Source organism: Zootoca vivipara, chromosome Z (assembly GCF_963506605.1).
Source record: "Zootoca vivipara chromosome Z, rZooViv1.1, whole genome shotgun sequence".
Lineage (NCBI taxonomy): Eukaryota > Metazoa > Chordata > Lepidosauria > Squamata > Lacertidae > Zootoca > Zootoca vivipara.
Genome location: NC_083294.1, coordinates 1310087 through 1334960, shown reverse-complemented (window position 1 = coordinate 1334960; position 24874 = coordinate 1310087). Strand labels below are relative to the sequence as shown.

Genomic DNA, 24874 nt, shown 5'->3' with positions numbered 1-24874 from the left:
AATGTAACTTTAATAAAAGAAAATAAACAACCACAATTTATATCCAGTTTATCAAAGAAGACACTTTTCAGAAGATTGTCTTGGTGTTGCCCCATGGTAACCATGAGGCAATTTAGAAACTATTGCCACAGTATACAAAGCAGGTCATAAAAAACACCACTGCCAACGACAGGTGGACCTACAGAGAACCTTCCGCAATGCCACACCACAGGTGGAAAAGTACCTCACAGTTCCCTCCGACACATTAGGAACCGAAAGAGTCACGTCCACAGAAATCTCACACTGGCTTCGCAAGATGGACATCATCCTCAGGGCCTCCACCTCGCTCCTGGGAGCATTGACCGAGGCACAGCCCAAGTAAGTGAGCTTGCTGAAGACAACGCTGTCCTCATCAGCAACCGGAGTAAAAGGACTCGACTCCTCGGAATCTACAAAACAGCAGAAAAGCGGGGTCCGATAATCTGTGTTATCGAATTGCTAAATTGGATCAATATCCTCTACCACTCATATTCAGTTAAAACGGGTCTCTCCTGTGTAACCAATCTGACTGTTTCTCAGATATGACTATTTGCACCCTATCTGATTTGCAGACGTTGGATCTGTGCAGGGGTGCCAATGGGAAGTTTTAGTGATATCAGTGATTGACATTGGCACCTTTCCCCTTAAAAAGCAACCCACCCTTTAGGGAATGGTTGTGAAAGACCAGCCATGATTGGAAAAACCAGTTCTAAAGAGAAGAGCTAGGAAGGACAATGAAGCCCCCTGGCCAGTCTCTGCTCAGGATACACAAAGGCTGTGCATATTCTGCTCCTCTCCAAGAAAGCACCATAGAAGTGCAAAAGGCTGTTTCTGGCAGGGTTCAATCTCAATAAGATAGTCAAGTTCCTAGGCATTACTGCTGCACAGGTTCAGACTTTATTCTGCATCTTCCATCCTTTAAGTCCCTTAGGGCAGCTCCCAACCAAAATATCTAACCGAAATATCAGAACCAAGTAACGAACGACACCAGGGAGGACCAGGAAGAGTCACTGGTCCCAGTTTCATGAAAGACAGGCTTCAACAAGGCCATTTTGACCTGCCTTGTAAAACACTCCCTATGAAGTGGTCAGGTCTATATTGTGGATGCCACTGAGAAGTCCCCCATGTCCCCTTCTGTCAGGGTGTTGTTGCGGCTACTCTAGAGTAACGACGCTCCGCATGCTTGTCTTTCAGCAGTTTTTATTTAGTGCATGCTATTTACAGTGCACTGGTATGTACAACATGTGTGCTCAGTCCGACGCAGAATCCGGCACTGGACTGCCCCTGGACCTCCTCCAGCATAAGAGCCTCGGAACAGCAAATCTCTTTCCCCTCCTTCTCCTGCGTAATTCCGGAACCAGAGGAAAAAAGGGTCTGCGCTCCATGTTTTCCTTCTCCCCCCTTCCCCCCTCTCTCTCTTCCTCCCTCCTGTGTCATAGGGGCTCTCCTATGCTGCCAGAGCCCTGTCCCTCTCTCTGCACTTCCTGACTGGACTCCTGCGTGTCCTTGCTGTTATCGCTGCTTGGGGAGGAGCTGCTTCTGATGAGGGGAAGAGGGTCCCTATATTCTCTTCCCCTTACACCTTCCTTCACCATTTAACCTCAGAGGGTAGATACAAAAGACAAGGCCTTTGCATGAAGTTAGTTGACCAGCTGCTGACCCTTTCCATTTGTCAGCTGCCTAGTGTTTCTGCTGGCTGTCTCCATTATTGCCCAAACTAATTGTTCATTGGCGGCCTTGAGTGTCATTTTGACAGGAAGGCACAATATGAATGTGTTTTCAGAAATGACTTTTCAGAAGCCCACCCCAGCTTTGCTCTGCATCTGTGCTTCCTTCTCTTTCTTTCAGAGCTTCTCATGACCCGGTTGTGCCCTCTCATTTCCCACCCACCTGTCCCAAATTCCTCTCACCTCCCTGCGCTGGCTTCACTGGCAAGCTCATATCAGGTTTCTGGGGTCCTGCCACAGACACAGGGTTAATTGTGGAGGATGCAGAAGCCTCGAGGAGGACTGGCTCATCTCCCTCTCCTCCATCATGATGGCTGTCCTCCTCCTCATGTTCTCGGTCATTTGATTGGTCTTCCATGGGGGGATCCATTAGGACGTCTTCAAGCTCTTTCTGCAGTTGCTGCTCACTCCCATTCCCTATAATCTGGGAAAGCAAGTGGCAAAGGGTGAGCCAAAAGAGGAGAGATGGGGGCTTGACTGAGACCAGACACACGTTCACTACAGGAGGCTAAAGAAAGGTTAGAAGCAGTTCAAATAACATTGCATTTTCTCAACTCCCTCAAGAGACACTGATATCACCAGAAGGTTTCATTGGGTATCTGCAAGGTTCATGAAAACAATACATAAGCAAACCAAGATCTCCTCCTTCTGGAGACGCAACAGTTTGGGCAAGAAAATGCTGCACTGTTCTCTCCAGCACAAAAGCACAGGAGCAGCCCTACTGACTTCTGAATGTGTAAACTGCACAGTAGAGACACAGAATCAAGAGCAACAACAGTACAGTAGTGGAATTCCGATGGGTATTAATGACAGCAAGGAGCTGGGAACAGTGTGGCTGAGCATTCCACAGTGATTAAGGCAGACTGGGAAGAGGCAGCACATTCACAACTCATGGATGAAGGCAACTTCTCCCAGGCACCCAAGCTGCCAGGGCTAGAATGCAAAGAGGCGCCCACTCAGAAGTCTTCCCACATCCTGCTGCATAAGGCAGCAGTGCTAGTGGTTAGCATTTCAGACCTAAAGGCAGGGACCAAACCTCCGATCAAACGTGCTGGGTGACCTTCAGCTAGTCAATGCCTCTCAAGTCTGACTTGCTTCACAGGGTAGTTGTGAGGGTAAAAAGAGGCACCATGTCATTGAGTCCATTGGAGGAAGACTGGGATAAAAATGTTGATTACTATTATTATTATTAATAATAATTATTTATTTATTTATTTATTTATTTATTTATTTATTTATTTATTTATTTATACCCTGCCCATCTGGCTGGGCTTCCCCTGTCACTCTGGGCGGCTTCCAACAAACATTAAAATACATCAAATATCACAGATTAAAAACTTCCCTAAACAGGGCTGCCTTTAGGTATTTTCTAAATGTCAGGTAGTTGTTTATCTCTCTGACCTCTGATGGGAGGGTGTTCCACAGGGCGGGTGCCACTACCAAGAAGGCCCTCTGCCTGGTTCCCTGTAGCTTGGCATCTCGCAGTGAGGGAACCGCCAGAAGACCCTCGGCGCTGGACCTCAGTGTCCGGGCAGAACGACGGGGGTGGAGACGCTCCTTCAGGTATACTGGACCAAGGCCGTTTAGGGCTTTCAAGGTCAGCACCAACACTTTGAATTGTGCTTGGAAACGTACTGGGAGCCAATGCAGGTCTTTCGAGACCGGTGTTATGTGGTCTTGGTGGCCGCTCCCAGTCACCAGTCTAGCTGCCGCATTCTGGATTAGTTGTAGTTTCCGGGTCACCTTCAAAGGTAGCCCCACATAGAGCGCATTGCAGTAATCCAAGCGGGAGATATTAAGCACTATTAAGCCCTGAAGCCAAAGCCGTATGGTATGCGGCTCCTTGTTCCTGCTTTTCCCTCACAGACAAGGACCATGTAGCTCCCTTGGCACTATTGACTGCATTTATAACCCCAGCATTTTCTCCATGGAGCTCAAGGTGGCTCACATGGTTCTCCCTCGCCTCATTTATTGCTCACAGCGAAAGAGCTTAGGATGAGAAGCACTAACTGGCCCAAGGTCACCCAGGGAGCTTCATGACTGACTTGGGATTCAAATCTGGTCTCCAAGGCTCTAGTCTGACACACTAGCTACTACACTACCCTGCCAAAACTACCCTTCCTCAGAGCCCCCACTTCTCCCTCCCATCCCGTGCCGTGGTTCTCCACCACTGCCTGGCCACGAACACCCCTCTCCTCCTGTGTACCTTGGCCACTTTTCCAGTCAGATGCCTTGCACCGAAAACTGAAAGGGGAGAGTCACAGAGCTGACACTTGGCCAGAGGTAGTTTGTGGCCAGATGCATCTTATGGCTGCTTCCTCCAAGATGTTCAAATGAGAAGTTGAAGGAGATGATTCGGGAATGCAAGCACTTCCATCTTCCCCAGGAGAAATAACTGGGTACAGCCACCTTTTAAAAGCATCCCCCTCCATCTACTCCCCCACCTCACTTACCTGATGGCTGCTTCCTTCCAGCAAAGAACACCAGCAGTCACTTAAGCCACCAGTGAAATGGAAGTGCAAACAGTACACAAAGCAGGAGCTTTCCTGCCCTGTCAACGTGGGAGTAAACTACTGAAATGGTAGATGGGGAGATGCCACCTAGTCACATTCACTTCCATCTTCCAGGGCAGGAGGCAACCTCCAGAGCCACAAAGTTGTCTCCACTTGGAAGGAAGTCTTTCATGTATATCGGTACAAGGACAGACCAATATGGCCTGAAATCTGGTTAAGCCTGTTGAGCTAAATTAGACAGCAGGTAGCTTTGCCCTATAATTTGCATCAGAAGAAAATGAGGCTTTGGAGAAAAGCTGTAGGCTCAGAGGCAGAGCAGTCGCTTTGCGTGCCAAAGAGGGTCCTATTGTGAGTCCCTGGCATCACCAGTTAAAATAATCAGAAAGCAGGTGGAGAGGAGAGACCTTTTGCCCTAGATCCTGGAAACTGTGGACACAGGAAACGAGGGGTACAGAATCTTTTTTAACCCAAGGGCTGCACTTCATTTGTAGGGAACCTTCTGGGAGCCAGAATCAAACGCAGGCAGAGCAATGCATGTAACTCTTGCCTTTGAGCAGCAGGCTATGTTCCAGCCATGCAGCAGCAGCAGCTAGATATTTGCACACACCTCTCCATCAAGGCAGAATATTGGGATATTCCATAAATTTCAATACATCCAATTGAAACATATGTTGGAAAGGCAGTTTGGCCCTGATGCTATAGCAGCATCGGAAACACCCATGTTGCTACAAGATTTAATCTCTGCAACAAAAACAAAAAACTCTACACTTGCACTATATAAAACCCTACTCAACAGGAAGAAATATGATCTAGAATATGATAGACAAAAATGGAGTGAAGAAGTAGTAGAAGTACAGATAACAAATGATATATGGGAGTCCAGTATGAAATCAAAGAAATTGCCTCTATGGATCTAAGACTAAAACTTATTCAACAGAAAATAATATTCAGAGTCCATTGGACTCCAGCAAAACTATACCAGAAGAAAATAATAAGTGCAGACAATTGCTGGATATGTGGAAGTAAAAATGCGAACTTAATACATATGTTGATTAACTGTCCGATGATAAGATCATTTTAGTGCGAGGTGAGGATATTTATAGCAAGAGTAATAAAAAGAAATGGTTATTTAGGGGAACTGAATTTAATTCTAAATTATATTCCGGAAACGTGGGAATTTCCAGCTGTGCTTGAGCACTGCAAGCTCTTTCGAGGCTCTACAACTTTAAGAAGGTAAAAAAGAAAAACCAATCTCACCTTGTAATAATCACTCCCTTGGAAGAGGCATGGCAATAGGAAGTGAGTGCCAAGAGCGGCATTCAAGGCAGAGCTAGCATTTATGATCAGAGCTCAAGTCTTGTTCAACAGCTTTCCCAATGGTGATACAGCAGAAAATGTGTTTACACATACAGCAAAAAAGCCACTGGTAAATTTAATATTTCATAAGTTCATTGAGAAGAATGAATGGATGCCAACTGAAAACCCAGTATCAGGCATGCTTAGAAGTTTCAAAACATTTCAGGTCAAATATTTGTGGTGCATTGGGACAAAAAAAACCACACAGGATACTCATTTGCTAAATACAGTGGATGCTTGGGTTGTGAACATGATCCGAGCGGGAGACACATTCGCAACCCGCAGCGCCATGTATGTGCACACGTGGGTTGTGATTTGGTCTTCTGCGCATGCGCAAAGTGCGATTTAGTGCTTCTGTGCATACATCGAAACCCGGAAGTAACTCGTTCCGGTACTTCCAGGTTCGGCCCAGTGCACAACCTGAAAACACGCAACCTGAAGCATCTGTAACCCGAGGTATGACTGTACAAGTGAATTAAATATGCTAAACTACATCACTGTAGGGCATCAGAAAGTCTTCCAAGGCAAGTTGACAATTTTCCGATGCAAATTAACTTAGTTTGCACAGATCTCCCCCATACAATCCAACCCCTGCCCCAGAAAACCCACATCACTATTTTTCAACACTCACACTCTGTATTTCAGGGAATGTTTTCTCTCTGCCCAGAATGGAGAGCCTTCTTTCCATGAACAGAGTTATGCACTTCTTCAGTGAAGTAAGAGGCCAAAACTAGGAGAGGAAACCTAACAGGCTCCACTTGGCTTGGGCTTCCCCCAGGACTCATCTGAGGCTGCCCTGCTTCCCTTAAGCATGTAGACAGCAATCACCCAAACACACTCAAATATCACAGCCAAGACAAGAAGCAAGATATGGCTCAAAGCCATCCAAGTTATCAAGCACTGTGTCTAACCTTGGTCGGTGATAAACACTCTAGCCTAACACAGTGTGGAGTTCCAGATTAGGAAGCCAGATAATTCCGTTTGGTAATTACTGTGACCTCGAATTGTTTTTCAAAACCCTGCTCAAGAGCAGAGCTGGGCCAGGCCCCTACTTTTTAAACAGGGAATCATAGAATCATAGAATCGTAGAGTTGGAAGAGACCACAAGCGCCATCCAGTCTAACCCCCTGCCGAGCAGGAAACACCATCAAAGCATTCTTGACATATGCCTGTCAAGCCTCAGCTTAAAGACCTCATCTCGCGTTATTGGCTTTCAGGTCATGTGGCCAGCATGACAAAGCCACTTCTGGAAAACCAGAGCAGCGCACAGAAACACTGTTTACCTTCCCGCCAGAGTGGTACCTATTTTCCTTCCCGCCAGAGTGGTACCTATTTATCTACTTGCACTTTGGCGTGCTTTCAAACTGCTAGGCGGGCAGGAGCTGAGACCGAGCAATGGGAGCTCAGCCCGTTGCAGGGATTCGAACCACAGACCTTCTGATCGGCAAGCCGTAGGCTCTGTGGTTTAACTCACAGCAGTCACAAGCAGCAGCCACGCCATGTGATTTAAACAGGGAAGAGGGCAGAAGCAGTGCTCCAGAGAGAGCCACTACAGGTACCTGTACCTAAAAGAGGAACTGATTCATGTGAGCAGGCCACACTCCATTCCCAGGCTGCACTCCTCACTGGCCTTCCTCAAATGCTTTCGTCTGGCCGGAATGTGTGCTTCAGCTGTAATAATCTCTCTTGCTTGCCTAGATGGAGTGATATGGTGTGAGAGGGTATGTGCACACACACAAACCTCTGGTTTCTGAATGGATGGAATATAACTTACTGACCTCTGGCAGTGTCTGATTTTTGTTCTGCCCATCACCACTGTGCCTGCACTTTGACTGAAAAGTTATCCAGCCTGGCAATAGTACTTAAAGGTAAAGGTAAAGGGACCCCTGACCATTAGGTCCAGTCGTGACCGACTCTGGGGTTGCGCGCTCATCTCGCATTATTGGCCGAGGGAGCCAGCGTATAGCTTCCAGGTCATGTGGCCAGCATGACAAAGCCGCTTCTGGCAAACCAGAGCAGCACACGGAAACGCCGTTTACCTTCCCGCTGTAGCGGTTCCTATTTATCTACTTGCATTTTGACGTGCTTTCGAACTGCTAGGTTGGCAGGAGCTGGGACCGAGCAACGGGAGCTCACCCCATCACAGGGATTCGAACCGCCGACCTTCTGATCAGCAAGCCCTAGGCTCTGTGGTTTAACCCACAGCGCCACCTGGGTCCCTGGCAAGAGTACTTAGCACCCACCTAATACAAAGTACTTAGCACCCACCTAATGCCCAGTTTTGCTTTCCTCCTTCTCCTTTCCAAATGTTTTTTTTTTATTTTGTATCATGCCTTTTATCCTGTAAGTCTAAAGGCAAAGACTTGTCTTATCACTGATCTTTGCAAGCCACCCTGGGAGCCCTTTTCAGTTGAAGAGCGGTGTAAAAATGCTTTAAAAACAATTTATTTTGGGATTGCAGAAGCCAGTTCCAGCAAATAGCTGCTGACAAATGGAACAGAGTGACCATGCTGTGCAGATATACCTTCCCTTCTTCCCCCATTCCCACAATACTGAACTCCCATCTCAGTCTGATCAGAGTTGAACTACAGCCTCTTACCTTCAGCCCTGTCTTTTCATCATCACTACCATTATTGGTGGATGGTGTTTCATCCCCTTGCCTGGAAATCAAGACAAAATCTTCGCTGTTAAGAGTGGATACCGAGTCTGAAGACACACTGATTTTTCCAACAGAGGCCTTGTCATCCATGACTTTAAAAAAAGGAAGCTTGACTCATGGATGGGCTTGTATTACAAGTACCTGAAAAACAAATAAAATAAGTATGTTTATTACTAAGCTGCTCCTAGAAAGTCATGCCTTGAGTTGTTCCTAAATTCACAGCTGCACAGTGTCAAGAGCCCACACACGTGAAGATGCTGTTGAGCCAAGTTACCACTTATTGCTGCAGTTTATGTATTTATACACCACTTTTTCAGCCAAAAAAGTCCCCCAAAGCAGCAAACAGCATGTTTTTAAAAATCCCGTTAAAATAATTATATTAAATACTGTTTCCTTTTTATTGTTGGTGCATTTTTACTGAGAGCTATTCAGATATTTTTATTATTTTATGTGGTTTAAAAATACAGCAAAATGCCACAAATCAGGGGTGGAAAACCTATGGCCCTCCAGATGTTGTTGGCTCACCACTCCCATCATCCCTTCCCATTGGACCATGCTGAGTGGGGCTGGTGAACATCTGGAGGGCCCGCAACTTCCCCACTACTGCCCTAAACCTTAAGAAATGGCCACTGAAGCAGGGCCTGGGGCAGAGGGTGGCACACCTCATCATTTCAGCACAAGGCACTGACACAGATCTTCCAAGGGGGCAGGGAGGGGAGAGCAATGCAACCCACAAGGCCCTTCCTTAGCTTCAGTTACAGGGCTGAAACCAAGACAGAGTTGATGTCCACATGGGTTTTTAATAAAGCACATTCCCAAGTTGTCTCTGCCGTTCTGGTTGCTAAAAGAGAAATGGCACCATTCATCCTCATGCTAGAGATGGAATGCAGCTCCTAGGAATAAGGCACTCCATGCAAAAAGTCCCAGGTTAGATGACCGACATCTTCATCTATATTAGTGGTGAGGAATTTCAGACCGTAGCCCTTGGGATTTGCTGCAGGCCACACCCCTCACTAGCCCTGCTCCATGCCCTCCTCCCTCTCATACCTGCCAAGTTGCTGTCAGAGAAATAAGGGACCGGGCCGGAAATAGCAGGCCGGAAGTAGCGCTGCCGCCATTTTGGAACTGGGCAGAGCAGCATCAAAAGTCCCTTCTGAGCATGCTCTGCCCAGTTCCAAAATGGCCGCCGCGCCAGAATAAACCGGGGGGGGGGGGGGAAATCCGTTTTTTCAGCTAGGAACAGCTGGAAAAACGGGGATTTCCTGGGGAAAACGGGAGACTTGGCAGCTATGCTCCCTTTTCCTTGGCTAGAATGCAACCTCTTGCTTGCTTGGATGGTGGGTGAGAAGAGGCGCTCGGGGTGTAGGCAGAAACTGCTGGCTTTTGGTTGTTGTTTTTTATAAGCAATTTATTGAATTTTCCAAATAAACACATTAAAAACAATAAACAAACAAAAAAATTCCTTCAGTAGCACCTTAAAGACCAACTAAGTTTATATTTTGGTATGAGCTTTCGTGTGCATGCACACTTCTTCAGATACACTAGAAACAGAAGTGTCAGACCCTATATATATATACTGTATATAGAGGGTGGTGGGGGTGGGTGGGAATGGGTGATGGGCTGATGGGAGTGGTAAACCTGTAGATGGCTGTTAATGGCTGCTGATGGCTGCAATGCAAAATACCATAATATAAACTTAGTTGGTCTTTAAGGTGCTACTGAAGGAATTTTTTTATTTTGCTTCGACTCAGACCAACACGGCTACCTACCTGTAATAAACAAACAAACATTCAAAAAACAAATACCACACACACAATTATCTTTTTGGCAATTCTTCCTAATTTTCTCATTCCCAATGCTCTGCCGAGCTTGACTTCCCTCCCTACCCTCATTTGGTTTTCTTTTCAACTCTTATCTCGCAGTTCCTTTATTCCATCCATTTAAAGTCAATTCGTAGGATTTATTTCAGTCCTGCAAGTGTCTTTAAACTTCTACAGTTCTTTTCCATATAGTCCACAAATTTACTCGTCTTTTTGGAACCTTGTTTCCCCCTGGTTCCGGATCCTGCTAGTCAGTCTTGCTAATTCTGCATAGTCTACCGGTATCATTTTTGTCTGCCACTCTTCAATCGTTGGTAATTCCTGGGTTTTCTTGGGCTAACAAAGTCCTAGCCGCGGTTGTCGCATACAAAAATATTATATAGTGCTCCTTTGCAATCTCTTGTCCAATAAGTCCTAATAAGAATGCCTCAGGTTTTTTGGAAAAGGTATACCTAAGAATTTTTTTCAGTTCATTATATATCATTTCCCAAATCTTTTGACTTTTTTGCATTTCCACCACATATGATAAAACTCTCCCTCCTTCTCATTACATTTCCAGCACATTTTATTACTCATCCTATACATTTTAGCTAGTTTTGCTGGTGTTAAATACCATCTATACATCATCTTCCACACATTCTCTTTCAGGGCGGCACATGCAGTAAACTTCAATGGTTGATTCCATAGTTTCAACCACGCATCATACTCAGAAACTGCTGGTTTTTGTTTGATTGAAAACATAGCCAGGGGGGGCAGCAACACAAAAATGGGCCTTTTCTGCAGTGGCTCCCCATTTATGGAATGCTCTCCCCAGGGAGATTTGGCTGGGGGGTTCATTATACACCTTTAAGCACCAGACAAAAACATTCCTCTTTAATAAGGCCTTTGGCTGATGGACATTCAATGCCCTTTTAAATGTGTTGTGTTCTTTCTCTCCCCCCCCCTCTTTTTATCCCTCATTGCAAGAGTTACAGGGAACCAGGCAGAGGGCCTTCTCAGCAGTGGACCCTTCCCTGTGGAACACCCTCCCACCAGATAAACAACAACACAACTTTTAGAAGACATTTGAAGGCAGCCTTGTATCAGGAAGTTTTTAATGTTTGATGTTTTATTATGTTTTTATACAGTGGTACCTTGATTCCCAAACTTAATCTGTTCAGGATATCTGTTCCAAAACCAAAGTGCTCTAAAACCAAGGCGTGCTTTCCCATAGAAAGTAATGCAAAATGGATTAAACCGTTCCAGACTTCTACAAACCCCTGAAACAGCAATTTAACATGAATTTTACTATCTAACAAGACCATTGATTCATAAAATGAAAGCAATAATCAAAGTACTGTACTATAAAATAAATAAGACAGGGGCTTTTATCCATTTCTGCAGTCACACAATCAATCAATCAATCAGTAGCTGAACTGGGTTCCACACAGTCACAAAAACAAGTCACAAAAACGAAGTCACAAAAATGAAGTCACAAAAACGAAGTCACAAGCCACAGTCACAAAAATGAAGTCACAAGCCACAGTCACAAGCAGTCCCATAAAACGAAGAACAAATCACAGTCACAAAAACGAAAAAGCCACACAAACAAAAACGCAAAAAAAGAAGAAGCTCCAAATATCACCTCTGTGTTGCATGGGTGTTCAGGACTCAACAGCCAACAGACACAACAGGAAGCCTCTGATTAGCAGCAGGGGACTCAATTTACAAATGGAACACACTCAACAGGAAGTGGAACATGTTCAGCTTCCAAGGCAAAGTTCACAAACCGGAACACCTAATTCCTGGTTTGCAGCATTTTATTTCCAAGTTATTCATAAATTAAGCTGTTCTAAAACCATGGTACCACTGTATTTTGCTGGAAGCCGCCCAGAGTGGCTGAGAAAACCCAGCCAGATGGGCGGCGTATGATGATGATTTCTGTCTTTTGTGTTTGTTATATTGTAATTTTATGTTGTGAACCGCCCGGAGATCTATGGATGTTTGGCAGTATACAAATTTTAATAACATAATAATAATAATAATAATAATAATAATAATAATAATAATAATACAAGGTTAGGATTCACATCTATTGATACACCAAACATTTGCCTCTGGCCACCACTGGCGTGGCTTGTTCAGAAGTTTCTCCAATGAGGAAATAAGGTCCTCAAGCTGAAAAATGCTTCCCACCCCCCAAGCTAAATGACCCAAGAACGTGGCCCTGGAATGGCACTCCGCTCAAGGCCTTGGAAAGTAAACAGCACTGAGCTAGTTGGGCCATTCGACCCAGGACCCTGGTCCCCTGCCCCACCACTTCTCTAAGCTGGGCTACCACTAGGGCTGAGCGATGCCTGGTGGTCAACATTGTGATACACCAATATAGCACAACGTCTGAAATAAGGATGGATCTAGGTAGAAGCAAACAGGGTAATGCATAGCTGTCAAGTTTTCCCTTTTCTCGTGAGGAAGTCTATTCAGCATAAGGAAATTTCCCTTTAAAAAAGGGAGAACTTGACAGCTATGGTAATGTCCTGACAACTGCTACTACTTAGGGGGTCTAAAACTGATACATTTTTACTTACTTTTAACATATTGTTACAACTGTTGCTATAGTACAGTACAGAGCAACAGGGACAGCAGGAATAATGAGAGGAGTGATGACCAGCTTCACCCTTTATCCCATATCACAATTTTTTACATAGTGTTTTTGCCGATATATCTCCAAGTTGAATATTATGAAACTGTTATCACAATGTGGACTTCAAACCAATTTTGGACGATGTATTGCTACATCGCACAGCCCTAGTTATCATGTGTCTCCCTCCAGCTTTATCAAAGGTAGAAGGGCTGCTTTGGAGATGTGATCTACCAGACTGACTCTGGCTTTCACTGATCAGAATGAGCCAGAAGACATGGCCTCCAGCTGCAGGAGAGCCTTTAAAGGCCGAGCTGCCATTGCATTTTGTTCCTAATCTCACTGCTGGGAATCCAGTCCAGGTCTTCCATGCCAACACAAAGCTTCACCACCCTCAGCTAAACGGACGAGCAATACCATGTTGCAGTGAATAGACTACAGTTTATTGTGTACAGTGGTACCTCGACTTTCAAATTTAATGCGTTCCGAACGCACATTCATAAGTAAAAAAAAATTGTAAGTCGAACCCCATAGGAATGCATTGGGAGAAAAAATTCGTAAGTCAAAGCAAGCCTATCTAAAAATTCGTAAGTAGAAAAAATCCTATCTAGCCCGCATACAAGTTGGCGGATGGAGCTCCGTTCGTAAGTAGAAACATTCGTAAGTAGAGTTATTCGTAAGTCGAGGTACCACTGTATTTTTCTGTTTGACCTGTTGCCTGCTTTTCCGTTATCTGTTATTTCTAATAAGAGGTATTTCTAATAATAATAAATAATAAATAATGAATTTTTATTTATACCCCGCCCTCCCCAGTCAAAAACCGGGCTCAGGGAGGCTCACACCAACAAAACCACAATAAAACATAAAAACAATTAATTAAAATACAGATTAAAATACAGTATTAAAATTTAAAATGCAGCCTCATTTCAAGTAGTCCATAAATCCAGGCCATGAGGGAGGAAAACACAGGGGTCAGGCTAAGTCCAACCCAAAAGCCAGGCGGAACAGCTCTGTCTTGCAGGCCCTGCGGAAAGATGACAAATCCCACAGGGCCCTGGTCTCCTGGGAAAGAGCGTTCCACCAAGTTGGGGCCAATACTGAAAAGGCCCTGGCTCTAGTAGAGGCCAATCTAGCCACCTTATGGCTCGGGATCTCCAGAATATTATTGTTTGTGGACCTTAAGGTCCTCCGCGGGGCATACCAGGAGAGGCGGTCCCATAGGTACGAGGGTCCCAAGCCGCATAGGGCTTTAAAGGTCAAAACCAGCACCTTAAACCTGATCCTGTACTCCAACGGGAGCCAGTGCAGCTGGTAAAGCACTGGATGAATGTGATCCCGCGGCCGGGAGCCCGTAAGGAGATATTTCTAATAAAATTTCACAATTGGACGAGTGATTGCCTCCCTCAGGGTTTGGGAATCCACAACACACCTAGACTGCATTGGGTTCCACACTAGTATTGGAAGTCTAAGACCAGAGTGGAATTTACCCTATTCTCAGGGAGAAGCAGAGGGCTGGGGAATGGGTCTTGTGCTCTGTGTAAATTGCTGCTCCAGCATCCCAGGATTTAACAATTAATTGGCTGTTCCCAGTTTCCCTCCTTTGCTTTTGGGGTTGGTGGTGACTGCAACTACTGGGTAGGGAGGTCCAGCTGGCAGCACTGCAGGGCGATTCTGCAGCAGCTAGGGAAGAAATGAGTTGTGAAATGCTCTGCTGAGTATCCCACCTTCACCACAGGCCAAATGGCTTAACTACACACCCCAGCACCTCTAGGTAGGGTTTGGAATATCCACTGCTTAAAACTGCTGCTGCAGTTCAATGTAGGCAATATTGTGTATTGATGCATCAATTGGCTGACACATTATAAGGCAGGCAAAGCTTCAAAAAACCAATACAAAATTGAGCTGACACAACCGGCTCCTTCCTGCCTCTTTCAGACTTGGCTGTCTTCCAAATTTAGGCAAAAAATCAAAAAAAGAGGGAGGGGAGTAATTACAGAAAATTGGGCAAACTAAGCTGGCATGTGGGGAGGGGGGAAAGCTTCCTCAGTTTGGGGGAGGGGGGGTCTCTATTGCTCCCTTCAAGTAGGAAGGCCCAGATCCAGGACACTAGGCTCTCTCTTTTCAAAGAATGTCTTCCTGCCTCACCTGGGATTCATCCACTTCACAAACCTTTGGTTTCATTATCTAGGAACTGAGAAATGGGCAGGATTTTTCACTGCAGCTACTTCCACGGCTCAGCACACTTTGCATCCCATGCATATATATTAAAAATCATCACAGTATTTCTGCAACACTTAAAAAGCTGAGGTCTGCTGCTCATGTAGTCCAAGGCACTCTTGACTCCCAGAGGAATGTGAAAATGAGATTTTAAGCAAGACTATAAGAGTATACATCAAATAACTAAGGTAACTTCAGACCTCCCAGAAAAGTGGAGTTTGGCACAATCACAGATGCAGTCCAAGAAAAATTTAGTGAGGAAAAAAAACGTGCAGCAGACAATTGCCATGTCTCATCCTAAGAAGATCTAAACAGGTTATGGTATTTCCAGATCACTCAAAGAGCTAAGGGTTGGGAGGGAGTCCAGTTTTTAGATGTTTTAACATCCAACTACATTTTCCTCCTAACTTCTTGGACAGAGAAATTTTGCTTATCCTTTATTCACATACATGAATCAAATGGGAAAGGGAGGGGATGGGCTCCAGAAGTAGCCCGGGACATGTCTCGTCGCTGCCCAAATAAAAGCTTCATTTCCATGTGTGTGCCTACATACCCTGTTTCCCCTATTTTAAGACGTAGTCATAAAATAAGCCATAGCAGGATTTTTAAGCATTCAAGGAATATAAGCCATACCCCGAAAATAAGACATAGTGATAGGCGCAGCAGCAATGCCAGCCGCGGCAGGAGGAGGAGGAAAAAAATAAGACACCCCCTGAAAATAAGCCATAGTGGCTTTATTTTTTAATTTAAAAAAAGGAAAAATAAATATAAGACGGTGTCTTATTTTCGGAGAAACACAGAATATAACGCACACATTCATATACTGTACAAACCTTGCCCCAATAATAGTCCAATTCAGCAAGCTTCCGGTAAATGTATCCGCCTTTTCATTTTGCTCCTGCCTGTGATAGGGAGGGGCCAGGAGTACTCAACACTTTGGGCACCTTACTGATAGCAGACTTGCAGCTAATCAAAACCAAGACAGCTAAACCAAATACTGTACAGTAGTTGTTCCTTAAGAATAATTTCTGGAGGCTGACACAAGTTCAAAACTAAGGCAAACATCCACCCACATGATCTTCTTGCACTCTCAGATAGCTGAACCCCAAATAAAGAAGAGCTTCTCAAGAAAACAACCTTCCTATGCCCCTTGTCCAATGTCAGTTTTAAAAAACAACCTTCCAATAAATAACAAACACAGAGATCTAGATTTCATAGCACTGCATCAGCAAGAAGAAGCTGGTGATACCAAATAATTTTTATACCCACTGAAGCTTGGGATTCCTCCCAAGCTCTTTGGAGACCACAAAAGAAGCAAGCAGCCAGAAGCAGCCAGCCTTCTCCAAATGTCCCTGCTCTTGAGGTTTTTAAGTCCTCTCCCCAGCCAGATTTTCTGATTTCAGCAGCTAGGTAAAGGAGGAATAAAAACTGCTTCCTTGACCATTTGAGATGTACCACATTGGCAGCACCAGCAATCTGTCAGAAGGCATAATATCCAACAATAGAATCCCATCTACTAAAATCCAGGCCAGAGATCTTGCTTCAAAGATTTTTCTGAGTCCTCCTTTACAGGGAGAATAGAAAAGGACAGACAGCATTTGGCCCACCAAGGCTCTCTCTCTCAACAGCTGGCAACAGCTTTATTTTCTCAACAGCTGGCAAGACAGGTCATTGTTTCCACAGGTACCGTAGTTATACCATATTTGGGACAGGTAATCTTCTGTGCCAATACCAATAAAATTCAGCTTCAAAGATAGGTCTAACATTTTTTGCATACACAGTACCATAGAAATATAATGCCTCTTCAACCCAGCAGTAAAGTCTGACCCAGCACAGTTGCAGCCATCCTTCAATGTGAGTAATCAGCACAATAGTTTCGTTCATTTTTATCTGAGAAGAGTGACACACCAAAGAAGCAGTAAAGCATATTTTTATTAAATATAAAATAAAAGTTTGCTTTTCACATTGCCCAATCACCCTTCAGATGGAGAATAAACACTTTTTGCTGAACAAGAAAGAGGATCCACCACTCAAGTCTGAGAAGCCACGAACACACAAAGATTCTGTGCTAAGAATTCTGCCCCCAGAACCTTTGCAAGTCATTTTGAAAGGGGAAATGGCATGTTTCAGCCACCCAGGAGAGAAATTCAGATTTCTCTGTCCAGTCTTGACAGTAAATAACAACAAAGTGGTAAGTGACCATGCAGTTTTTGGCACATGCTGAAAACTTACCTGATCAAGTATACCAGCCATTTGTCAGAAATAGTTAAATGGAGTCTTGAAACGCTGCTGGATTTATTATTTTATCTTTGTATTTTAAATGGATTCTACTGTAAGCCACCTTGAAATACTCTTCATAATAGGCAAGATATTTATTTATTTATTAAATTTACTAGCTGGCTAGAGACGGGCCAAGAAGAGAGAAGATCCCTCTTGCATTTCTCTGCTGGATGTGAAGAATGGGGGCTTCTCTTCTCTGGAAGCCTTCTTGGTTGCCATGCTAGATACAAAGAGGGACTTAACATCTCATCTTTCCTCTGCTAGTCCACTTAAAAAGGTAAAGGGACCCATGACCATTAGGTCCAGTCGTGACCGACTCTGGGGTTGCGCGCTCATCTCGCATTATTGGCCGAGGGAGCCGGCGTATAGCTTCCAGGTCATGTGGCCAGCATGACAAAGCCGCTTCTGGCAAACCAGAGCAGCACATGGAAACGCCGTTTACCTTCCTGCTGTAGCTTACCCACTTACCCACCTGTATAAAGCTCTGTGTTGTCTAAAAGGGAGCATATAAATACAAGGCTGACTCAATGGGAAACTAAGCACAAATACTGGCATTCAGACCAATTAGATTTTAATCTTAAAATCTTGAGGATTAGTAGCCCAGGTTCTATTAGGCTCTCTTCCAACTTTTTTGTTTGGGGGGGGGTCACTACATGGCCACAACAGTGTAATGGGCAACAAAAGATAGTGGCCAGTGACAAACATGGTGGCAGTCAAAGATCCCAGAGAATTTGACATTCTCTTCTTAATGTGTATTCTAACCCTCATGTTGAGAAGTAGAAAATACGTGGGAGACAATATTTGGATATAACCTACATATATGACAATAAAACGAGCAGGTTTTCTGGGAGAGGGGTGTGTGATCACCATTGTTGCCATTTATTTATACAGTTCCACATACGTGCATAGTGCTTTAAAGCAGAGCTAACCAATGTGATACCTTCCAGATTTTGTGGACCACAACTCCTATCAGCATGGCCAATAGTCATGGATTATTAGAAATTTAGTCCATCAACTTCTGGAGGGAACAAACGGGCTACCTCTGCTTGAGTGAAACAAAGATTATAGGTCCCTGTCCTGAAGACCTTGCAATTCTGTTCAACTACTAAGACTTCCATTTGGTTTCAGCAGGGGTTGTGGCACTACATAACTCAATAAATAGCAAAATAAAAAAATTCCTTCAGTAGCACCTTAAAGACCAACTAAGTTTTTATTTTGGTATGAGCTTTCGTGTGCATGCACACTTCTTCAGATAGGCATCTGAAGAAGTGTGCATGCACACGAAAGCTCATACCAAAATAAAAACTTAGTTGGTCTTTAAGGTGCTACTGAAGGAATTTTTTTATTTTACTTCGATCCAGACCAACACGGCTACCTACCTGTAACCATCAATAAATAGCAATATGTATAACAATATACGGTATGTACACTATATATAGCAATATAAGGCCAGCCACAACTATGACACCCTTTCCAAACCTGGTAGACTCCAGATGAAGTTGGACTGCAACCCCCACAGGACTGCAACCCCCCAGGGAAGGTGGGAGAGATAGCCCAACAACACCAGGCAGGAAAAGCTTGAAGTTCTTTTTTGCTTAGTTTTAAGATGCTGAATTAGGTTAGTTTTAAGATGCTAAATTAGGTTAGGTTATTTACAGCGTTTCTGTATGGCTTGATTTTTTGTGTTCATTAATATTATAGTTGTCCCTAATTGTTCTTAATGGTTTTTTTGAGTTATGATAATTATTGTTTATTTGGTATGTTGTGAGACACTTTGAGGACCACTGTGGAAAGACTGCATACAAATAAACTGATGACAATGAACTACAGGCTCCTCTCCAGAGATGGACCTTAAAAAAATTGACAACTCTTTGGACTCTCTGGTTGGTGTTTCAAACTAAAAGTACTTCCCAGGTCAGGCCACTTCAAAACATTAATACAAGAATTTCATTGACACACACTGCTGAAGGCTGCCTGGGGCATAAATCAGGAGAAAGCAACATTACATTACTGTACATTTATTTGTTTATTATAACCTTCACTCAAGCCCATAAAACAGAATACAAGTATCTATACATATAAAAACATAGACTGACCCTGTTTGTTCCACATGAATGGTCACAAAACCCGCTTTGGACACAACCTCACTTGCCACTATGAGAGTGACATCATACCCTTTCCATGGTCAGATGCCATACCTGTGCCGAAAAAACACCATTTTCGGCAAATTTCAGAACCCACCACTCAGATACCCAGGGAAGCTGGGAATTATTCCAAAAAATCTGCATCTCCGGGGGCGGATACAACTGACCACACCCCCACCCAAGCTCCACCGCAAACTTCGCCAAGACACAATTTCCAACCGTCGGAGTCACCACCACAGGCCTCAGAACAGAGTCCTCCCCCCTCCCCCGCCACACCTGCCGGGGGAAACACACCACCCCAATGTCGTCACCAAAAACCCCACGGCCCGACGACATGACTGTCGGCACATGGTCACTCAAAGGGAACCGGGGAATGGGGGGAGGAGAGGACACAACACGTCAAACCACCGGACACGGTGGTGGTGGGGAACCGGGAATGACTCAGGGGGAGAGGGAACGGAATACTTCATACCTCAACACAGGGGGAGGAGAATCACAAGGATGACCCGCAGACCTGGGAGAGGGGACGGGAGACCTCATCCATCGGACACCCCTGGGGGGAATGATATAGATCACCCACACCAACCGAATGCAGGTGGGGACTTACCGGGGGGACTGGGGGGGGGGACAGGGTCCGAATACCTCATGGTTCAGCACAGGGTGACCCCAATCACAGGGATAACCTGGGAGTGGGGGAGAAAGGGGATGGGATAACTACTGGATTGGAACAGGGTCGGGGGACTCACAGGGATACCCCTGTTTAAACATAACACCTATAAAACAGGGGGACTCTGAGACTCAGGGGGATCTGAGGGGGGCATTACCCTCCATTTGACAGACTAACGGACAGCAACGTGTGCCAGAGACAGCTAGTTATAAATAAATAGTAATTCTCTGGATGCCAATTACTTCTCAGAAACTCTGGGTCACAGTTGAAGCTTTAGGTAGGGCTTCCCAAACTTGGGTCCCCAGACTTTTTGGACTACAGTTCCCATCATCCCTGACCGTTGGTCCTGCTAGCTAGTGATGGGGGGAGTTGTAGTCCAAAAACAACTGGAAACCCAGGTTTGGGAAACTGGTCTAAGGAATTAGTGATCATCAGACTATGTTGACAATTGTCAGACTTCTTTTCTTTGAACTTCAAAAAGCAATCAGTTTCAATGCATACCAACAGACATAGAGCTCCTGAGACACATCAGTGTATACACATTTGCTGGACCATAAAGAAGGCAGATCGCCGAAGAAATGATGCTTTTGAATTATGGTGCTGGAGGAGATCTTGAGAGTCCCATGGACTGCAAGAAGATCAAACCTGTCCATTCTGAAGGAAATCAGCCCTGAGTGTTCACTGGAAGGACAGATCCTAAAGCTGAGGCTTCAAGACTTTGGCCACCTCATGAGAAGAGGGGACTCCCTGGAAAAGACCCTGATGTTGGGAAAGATGGAGGGCACAAGGAGAAGGGGATGACAGAGGACGAGATGGTTGGACAGTGTTCTTGAAGCCACTAACATAAGTCTGACCAAACTGCGGGAGGCAGTGGAAGACAGGAGTGCCTGGCGTGCTCTGGTCCATGGGGTCACCAAGAGTCAGACACAACTAAAAGACTAAACAACAACAAATCATACTTCATCTACCAACAATGCCAAATATCCAGCCTTCCTTTTATTCTTCTTTAGTTGCAGAGTGTATTTTTACTTTTTTGCAATTTCTTGAACCATTGTGAAACATCAAATATTCTAGAATTTCCCTGTTCTTTTGTTAACCTTTGAAAACCACATTAAACACACCCTTTTAAAAAGATTTTGCAATGGGGGTGAGCAAGCAGGCAGGCAGGCAGGCATATAACAAGGCCAAAGTTGAGCCCTTTTTATGTCCCCTTGATCTCACTGGGGACAGACTGGTGATTGTGTTTAACTCCTCCGCTGAAAAATGCAAATCTAAAATGCTTGGGTTTGGCTGGATTGTGGTCCATGAGTTCTGCCTCTCCCTGCCATCACAACCAATTTCTTTTCAGTATTATGCTGTAGCACTCTTAGTTATGTACACTGTATTGTGGGACCAATAAGCTGGTGCTCAAGCTACACAAACACTCCCTGTCCTTTATCAAAGGAGTTACAGCCTGCAATCAGGTAATTCTAAGCATAACATGCTCATCCAACTAAGCCAGCATAGCAAATGCCTCAGGGGGTGGGGCAGTGGCAGGCAGATGGTTGTGGTGTCAACTGATTTTCATTCTCCCTCCCTCCCCCACATCTTTGCAGTGTGCGCCTTGTGTATGTGCACTGTTCTAATTCCTGAAGAAGTATCTGAAGAAGTGTGCATGCACACAAAAGCTCATACCTATGACAAACTTAGTTGGTCTCTAAGTGGCTACTGGAATGATTTTTTTTTTAGTTTTTGTTCTAATTCTGGTTCGGTTCCTCTCTTAAAACTACTTCTAAAACAAATGCCAAAAACGATATATACAGAAGTAAAATACAACAAGTTTACTCTACTGTTTTTTACCACTCAGAAAAACCTTGTTCTTTCCCCAACCACACAATATTGTTGCCAAACCAGTATTAATCTTGTGCTGGATATGTTTACACACACACCCCCACGGAGAAAGCCTTTGTATTCCTAACACTTGTATTCCTAACACAGCCCAGGCATTTCTGGGGTGCACACACCCTTGCAGCTTCACGTCTCCCTCCTACAGTGATTAGATTGTCAACAGCCCAGCAACACACACACACACACCTCCACCCCATCCTAGCTTTGTAAGTGAACACCCTACAAAAACTATAGAAGCAATAATGAATGCTTCATCCCACAAACCTGGCTACCATCACGGTGTTGTTTCATTTGAAGCAGGTCAGCTCTAAAACACCTTCAGATAGATTTTATGTACTCCCATGTAGCTGAAGGGAGAAGAGCCAAGAAACAGAGAGGAGTGGGGCATGAAACCAGACTACACAGGCCAGTCTTTGTCAACCTGCTGCCCTCCAGATGTTTTGGACTGTAACTCCCTTCAGTCCCAGCCAGCATGGCCAAAATGACTGGGACTCATGGGAATTGCAATCCAAAACATGTGGAGGATACCAGGTTGGCAAACAATACCATATATGTTGACATCAAACAACCACAAAGGAAAACCATCTCAAGAACCTCCCTATTCACCTGTCTTCACCTACAAGAGAAAAATATGGCACCCTGTGTATGCTTTGAAACTCCCTGCATACTGAGATAAAGCAGACATCTTCACTGTAATCTTTCTGGCACCTACTAACAACATTGCTGTTTAGACAAGCCCACCCAGATGCCTAGAAAGTCGAGGTGATTTTAATTTGCTTTAGTATTCTAACTTTTGTATGTTTTGAAGCGGGGTTGTAAATTTTTCTTGATTTTACAGTGGTACCTTGGTTCTCAAACTTAATTCATTCCAGGAGTCCGCTTGACTCCCGAAACCTTTCAAAAATCAAGGCACGGCTTCTGATTGGCTGCAGGAGCTTCCTGCACTCAAGCAGAAGCTGCATCAGACATTCGGCTTCTGAAAAACATCCACTAACCAGAACACTTACTTCCAGCTTTGCGGCATTCGGGAGCCAATTTGTTTGGCAACTAAGCCATTCAAGAAGCAAGGTACGGCTGTCCTGTTTTATCTTTTGTAAACCACTTTGACATTTTTTAAAATCAAGCGGTGTGTAAATTTTATTACATAAATAAATAAATAAATCCAAGAAAAATATTTTTTCAGTCAGCCTTTCATAAAGATCTGGCAACGCTCTGCAACCTTCCTCCATTTGGGACAATACTAGGTCAGCAGCCCAAATCTTCTAACTTCCATGGTTCCCCTCAATCAAGGTGCAGAATGAGGGGCTGAGCTGGGAAGATCCATGAGTTAAGAGCTCAAGCTATCTGCATATGACACATACAGAGATGTTATTGTACAGTCATACCTCATGTTTCATCTGCTTCAGGTTACGTTTTTTCAAGTTGCGTCCCACGGCAATCCGGAAGTACCGGAACGGTTACTTCCAGGTTTTGCTGCTCGTGCATGCGCAGAAGCACTAAATCACACTTTGCGCGTAAGTGGTGCTTCTGGATGCGAATGCTTCCCCAACACAATGGCAATTGATTTATTTTTATTTAATATCATTTGTATACCAAATTATGAGGCCCTTCTTTGTGTGCCCGCTCCAAGAGAGCATTATCATGACAACAGCAGTACCTTTTATGTCAGAAATGCAGAACCTGATGTCCTCCAAAAATTGTTGTACACCAACTCCCATCAGCCCCACCCAGCAATGTGGTCAAGAAAGATAGGAGTTACCAGCACAGGATTTAGGTGTGGTTGGTTCCGCTGCATAGGAAGGTGAGCCGAGGGGGTGCAAAATAATAATATGAGAAGATCCATAAAAACAACAACTGTACAAAGAGGAATTATTGTTAAAATATGTAATATAAGAAATATTTTGTTACACTCCAGCAGCAGGAATCCACATAGGGGTTGTAGCCAAGCAAGAAAGGGCTGCAGAACTTGAAAGCATTTAGTTTGGAGAAAATGTGACCAAGGGGTGAAATGACAAACGTTTTTAAGTTTTATGCATGGGCCAAATGAACCAACACAAACCCTGCAATTGTCACCTGAGGCCCTTCTTCTTGTGCCTCTGCTGTGAGAGGTCCGGAGGTTGGTGGGAACACGAAAACGGTTCTTTTCTGTGGTGGCTTCCCGTTTATGGGATGTTCTCTTCAGGGAGGACTGCCTGGCAGCATCATTATACACCTTTAGGTGCAGGGGGCCAAACTTCTTCAACCAGGCCTTGAGCTTACTAACATCCTATATCCTTGGAAATGGGTTTGTTGGAATTGGGTCGGGGGGGGGGGCTATTGGTCTGTTTTGTTCTTGTTATTACGCATTTTGTGTTTTAATCTTTCATTTTTATGCTGTGAACCGCCCTGGCATGGACGGGTGTAGGACGGTATATACATATTATAGCTAACCATAATAATAAATAATGGAGGAGAGCCGGCCCCCAGCCCCACCCACTCCGCGATCCCTGCGACGAGTAATGGTTAAGAGCCCGGCCAACCGTTGGCTCCACACAGACGAGCGCCGACCGTCCCCGGAGGCTAAAGCGCCCGAGGGCGAGGGCGAGGGCGGCGGCTGCTTCGCCCTCGCTCCCTGCCGCCTTCCCCCCCCCCCCGCCGGCCCAGCCCCGGATCCTCTCACGGGCGGCCAGTGGCCTCCCACAGCTGCCCGCCCCACAACCCCGCTCAGGGATGGGATGGGTGGCGCCCGGCTTACCCTCTCGAAGGCCTCCGTCTGCCTCCTCAGGCAGCGGGAAGAGGAGGAGCAGCAGCAGCAGCGAAGCCGCCGCCGCCGCCGCCACCGCCGGGCCTCAGTCGGGCCGCCTCGCAACCTCTATCCCGCCCCCCGCCTCCGCCTCCTTCCCCGCCTTCCCACGTCACGTGATAGGAGCCCGGCCGGAAGGCAGACGGACGGCCGATCACTTCCGGCTCCCAGGGCCAGCAACCGC

General features: G+C 45.1%; 1 protein-coding gene across 2 annotated transcripts in view; it reads right to left on the bottom strand.

Moving 5' to 3' along the window:
* RABGAP1 (RAB GTPase activating protein 1) overlaps nucleotides 1-24770 on the bottom strand; it is a 101575-nt gene extending 76805 nt beyond the window's left edge. The window contains exons 1-4 of one of the 2 annotated variants that reach the window (XM_060270299.1): nucleotides 24643-24770; nucleotides 8214-8414; nucleotides 1929-2169; nucleotides 224-428 (exon numbers count right to left, since the gene is read on the bottom strand). In XM_060270299.1, the coding sequence (XP_060126282.1) occupies nucleotides 224-428; nucleotides 1929-2169; nucleotides 8214-8363 (596 nt within the window). In that variant the 5' untranslated portion in view covers nucleotides 8364-8414; nucleotides 24643-24770. The remainder of the gene's footprint in view (nucleotides 1-223; nucleotides 429-1928; nucleotides 2170-8213; nucleotides 8415-24642) is intronic. The other variant, XM_060270300.1, reaches the window with a different exon arrangement.
* Nucleotides 24771-24874: the final 104 nt, after the last annotated feature.